This window comes from Brassica oleracea, chromosome C9 (genome assembly GCF_000695525.1).
Source record: "Brassica oleracea var. oleracea cultivar TO1000 chromosome C9, BOL, whole genome shotgun sequence".
Taxonomy (NCBI): Eukaryota; Viridiplantae; Streptophyta; class Magnoliopsida; order Brassicales; family Brassicaceae; genus Brassica; species Brassica oleracea.
Genome location: NC_027756.1, coordinates 5,691,646 through 5,696,831, shown reverse-complemented (window position 1 = coordinate 5,696,831; position 5,186 = coordinate 5,691,646). Strand labels below are relative to the sequence as shown.

Sequence of the window (5,186 nt, the reverse complement as noted above, 5' to 3'; positions counted from 1 at the left end):
TGAACCCCAAGAGGGGGTTCATTGATGGACATGCTCTTAGATGTCATACAATGATTCAAAATTGATAAATAAACAATTTAATATAACGGTGAAAGCGCAGAATATTATATTTTTATTATTAACATAACATTTGTGAAATGACGATATAATTGAACATTTGAGCAATATCATGCATACATACACCTTTTTTTTATACATACACAAATCAGAAATGATATTCAAACGGAAAAAATAACTTTTGACGAGATGTGATTTGATTATATATCGATCTATTAAACAAACATATAGGAGTACTACCTCAAATGTATCAAACGAACAGTATATAACAATTAACCGAATAGAATAAAAACCCCAAAAGTGCAAAAACAAACAAATTATATAGCCGTGACTAATCCAAGAAGAATAAGTCCAGCGACAATGAATCTTCCGAACACAAAGCTGATCCTGAAATCATCACTTCCACTAACGATCTGAATAGGGAACAAGCAACTTCCGACGGATGCATTGTTCTTAGTAATCATAGCAGATCCTCTGAAATCACAAGCCCTAACGTCTTGGCCCTGAATCTGGAAAAACATGTTAAATGCGTATGATATGTTTTGGATTTTGTCGAGGTTACTACATGTGGACCCGTAAAGCATCGCGGTGCAGTCACCATGGTAACACGCATAGTCTAGGTCCGGACCAACTTCATCTAGATTGATCGTGTCTTTGTTCACAACGCACCATTGCTTATCTAAGTATTGCACACCTTTCGCTGCCACGGGTACGATCTTGCGTCCTTGTCCCGTGAAATCTAGCATAAACTTCGGTGTTCCATCATATCTGTTGAAAATATATTGAATATAACGAGAACTCAATATATGATGTTTTGTTTTTCAAAAAAAAAAAATGTTTTGTTTTTCCTCATTATATCTTAATACAAGCATAGTATAATTTTTTTTGTTGTATAGTTTAAGCATAGTATAACATAAGTGGTTATAAAATAGTAGCTTTAACGTATAAAGACTGGTAATGATGATAATGTGATGAGTGGAATAATAGAACATCGAAATAGTGAAATAACAGAACAAGGAAACACATCAAACACTAAAAAGTTTCTGCAAAAATACTCTAAATGCTAGAACTGGTTTTGAATCTTTTGATAAATGATTGCCGTAATGATTTGTAACGCATGCATGCTATTAGACTATTAGAGCGTAACAAAATCAGTTAAGAAAAACTTAAGAAACTCGATTTATATACGTTTGAATAGCTATTACCTGAAGATTCCCCAATGTCTTTCGAATGGTCCAGGAAGAATACTCTTCATGTCTTCGTCGAGTAAACCAAAGAGATAAACTTCTAATTTCTCAGGTCTCAGTGGAGTCCCAACGTCCTTAGCAAGTCTTTTCATAAGTCCTGCATAGAACTTCTCTGCTAGCTTCGGCGTCGCATATTTATGACCATCCGTTGGCCATCCAACCTATACATAAAAGAAAAATAAATAAGCAAATTCAATAAACGCTCTCAATATTCTTAATACACCTATCTAATAATCAATAACTTGCTTATCAAGTTACCTCTCCAACGATAATCTTCATATCTTTAATCCCAGCTTTATTCAACGCGTAAACCAGCGTGTCGTAATTCGCATCAAACACGTTATCGTAATTCTTTCCGTTATCAGGAATGGTCTGACCATTACCATCGAAAAACGCATATTCGACGGGAAAATGTTGGTTCAGATAAAGACTAAGGAAAGGGTAAATGTTGACGGTGAAAGGCAAATCATTATCATGGAAGAACTTGACGATGTCGAGCATTATTTGCTTAACATCGCTGCGGAAATCGCCTTCTGATGGCTTGTCGTTAGCTGATTGGTAAACTTCAGCGTTTTGTGGGATCGTGGCTTTCATTACATCGGTATGTCCGGCCTCTTTTAACGCTCTGTGAATGTTCTTTAAAGCTGGAAACGTTGTTTTTAAGTACGATCCATTGTATGCTGACAAGAACGGCTCGTTTCCCACAGCCACGTACCTATATAGCATGGCAATCATGTGAATGAATTAGTCCGAAACATATTTATGTCTTTTAAGATTAGAAAAAATAATCATTAGTATATAAAAAAAAACTAATAAAAATATATATCTGATTTTGAGGCTATATGAATATTTATCCAAGAAATTATAAATATTATATCCACATAATTAATATACAAACTCTGGTACAAGTATTTATTTATTTTCTATTCGAGTGTTTTTGTTTTCTTCATGGCTTTTGTTTACAACAATTTATCTACTTGTTTTAAACAAAATAAAAGTTAGGATATAAACGTCGCAGAAGCCATCTATCACCTAAAAACGGATGATCTCAAATCCGGTATTTAAATCAATCAGATAAAAAAGGATTAATTAATTGGTTTAAGTTGTTGTCTAGACATATATCTAACTGAAACAAGACTGATCCCAACATCGGATTAACGTCTAATGAATTTTAAAATATGTTAGTAAAGTTACTTGATGTTGACGCCATCCTTGCGCATGTAAGCAGTGATATTTTCTTTGACCCAATCTTTAGCATTACCGTAATCATCAGCTAGAGTTTCAAGAAGGTTATTAGGGATTCCGACCATAACCTCCATGCCCGAACCGGCCAAAGCATTCATCGTCCATGAATCAGCGTCAAAAAGCTTCACTTTATTGATCTTGTTCTCCTTAAGCATCCTAACAACAATATCAGGATTCAGCGGATGTGATGCGATATTACCCCAATTCACACCGAAGCCTTCGACAAAACTAGCCAGGGTCAAAACGGTCACTACAACCGTCCCGAGGTTAACGAGCATTGCTGCCCTTCCGGCCATGTTGAGAAGGCGACGATGAATGAGATTGGTTTTGTTTGATCTCGAAGATGTGTCTGCTTTCTTTGATTGATTGTTGTGTGTTGTTTTTCTTTACAGTCGGTGAATTTCTTTTCTCTGTGTCTTTGGGTGGTCGTTGTTGTCTTAATAATTAAAAGATGTTTATAGGTTGTTATTAGTGAAAGGTTTTAGCTTAAAATAAATTTCTATATTAGGAAAAATCATGAGGTAATACAGGTGTATTTTTCGGAGATTTGGAATCTGTTAGTGCTTCTTTTTTTAGTTAGAGAGTATATCTTAAATTTGTCGATTTGTTAATAGCAGTATCTAATATTTGATTTTGGTTGCAAAAACATTTTTTCCAATGTAAAGGTGTTTCTACATAACTTCTCCTTTCCAATGTTTAGACCTCTTTTTGTTTAACTAATACTATAGCTAATGTTATATTTTTCTAAATTATTTAATGAAATTTCTAAACGCATAAGCTATTTGGATATTTTTAAGTTTTTACAAACCTATTCGGACTCGGAAGGATCCGAGTCCAAACCCCATCCGAAAATTTATAATATTCGAACAAAGTTTAATTTTAAACCCAAAAATCCGATATTCAAAAAACAATCCGGAACGGATACCTGGATGGATGCTCACGTATAACTGATTTTATAAACAAATAATAAAAATTATTAACCAGTTAAATTCTTGTCATGAATGAATCAATTTCATTCAAACCTACGAAATTATTTTGGTTAATACGTAAAATAATATTGTCTAATTATTATGGTAAATATAATTAATAAAGTAATTAGAAAAAATGAAAAAATAAATGTAAAAGATGTTATAAAAATACTTAAAATACATAAGTTCTATTTTGTATTTTGTAATAAATATAATCGAATTATTTAGGAAAAACAATAAATAAAGTGGTTTAAATTAGTTAAAAAATGTAAAAAATCACTTAAAAATAGGTGAGTATTGTTTTGTATTAGATATATTAATATGATAGTTGTGAGTGTTTTATTTATGGTTTGCATCATGGTTTCTGAATAAATGTCAATGAATATATATTTTACGTGCATATACATCTATTATTATCATTTTTACTTATACGCTGTCATATAAATATATAATCATTCATAAAATTGTTTACTACAATTGCATATGTTTTAGATAAGTTAAGATGCGGTTTATTGATTATTTTTCATAAAACTAAATAAAATATGTTTCATATTAAAATGCAAAATAACACAAAATATCACATTCTCCTGATAATTAGTGTACGAAAATTATATTAGAGATTTATAGAATATTCAACCGTTCATGTAAATATTTTAAAATTCTTAAATTTATTTCGCATATGAATTTATCTGTACAACTTATCTTTCATACTATTTTGGCAAGACAATAAATGAAACGTAGTAATCAATATGAATATTACATATGTCATAATATACAGCTAAAACAAGTTACCAAATTTCTCTAGGAAAAAAATTATTAGGCGATAACCAGAAAAATATTTGGGATCGAAATCAGAAATCATTCTTGAACAATCCACAAATTTGACTAAAAATAACTTTATTACTTAATATTCATAGTCCTACTTGAATTCTTCCAAAAGTCATAATCAAAATCTCCCATTTAGTTTGATATAGGCATATAGCATTACACACAAAAATAACTTTGTTTTTAAGGCCATAAGTCCCAAAGATTACCCGTCAAGTGCTCCTTGAGCTGTCATATCCTCTAAGGAGGCTGTGTAAGAATCAACACAATACTCTGTGGCTTTGAAGCTGCAGATGTCTTGGCTGGCTCAACCTTCACAGGTGCAGCATAAGCCATAGCTCATGGTGTAAGACTCAAGCTCGTGGCTACTGAAGTTTTCTTTGGCTTTGGTTGGTTACAACTGCTGATTCTCTTCTGACTCGAAACGAGGCAGGGATCTGCGGATCAATAACAACAAATGAAATGTTTGTTTTAGGGAATTCACATGAGACAAATAAAAATATGAATTCATGGATGTAACTTGTAAGCTCATGTGTGTGTTGAGAGCTAGCAGTCTCCTGTCAACAGTAGGAGCCTCACATGTACTCAAACCAGGATTTGATACCTAAAAAAACCGCATTATATACAGCTAATGGATCATCAGCATCAAAGCTTCAAAAATCCACCCATATTCCAATCTTTTTTTATGATATTAAACAATAAAAAAAGCAGAGATTTAACTATTGTTTTGTTTGTTTGCAAACCAAATAAAATAAAAAATATTATTAAAAAATAGTTCAACTGTATTATCATAGACAAACACAATTAGATAATGATATAGATAATGATATAGAAGAAACTTTAT

The 5,186-nt window shown here is 32.0% G+C and overlaps 1 protein-coding gene across 1 annotated transcript; it reads right to left on the bottom strand.

The window, feature by feature from the left end:
• Nucleotides 1–236: 236 nt before the first annotated feature.
• Nucleotides 237–2,988, bottom strand: LOC106316566 (glucan endo-1,3-beta-glucosidase 8-like). The gene is made up of 4 exons (XM_013754457.1): nucleotides 2,499–2,988; nucleotides 1,563–2,019; nucleotides 1,263–1,465; nucleotides 237–825 (listed from the first exon to the last, which is right to left on the bottom strand). Exons 1-4 carry the CDS (start codon nucleotides 2,843–2,845, stop codon nucleotides 375–377), a joined length of 1,458 nt encoding a protein of 485 aa, XP_013609911.1. The 5' UTR covers nucleotides 2,846–2,988; the 3' UTR covers nucleotides 237–374.
• Nucleotides 2,989–5,186: the final 2,198 nt, after the last annotated feature.

Excerpts from the sequence above, each read along its gene's own strand:
- LOC106316566 (XM_013754457.1), bottom strand. The coding sequence starts at position 2,845 with ATGGCCGGAAGGGCAGCAATGCTCGTTAACCTCGGGACGGTTGTAGTG. Across the intron at positions 2,020-2,498 it reads AAGGATGGCGTCAACATCAA|GTACGTGGCTGTGGGAAACG; the intron begins GTAACTTTACTA and ends CATGCTATATAG. Across the intron at positions 826-1,262 it reads AGACATTGGGGAATCTTCAG|ATATGATGGAACACCGAAGT; the intron begins GTAATAGCTATT and ends TATTTTCAACAG.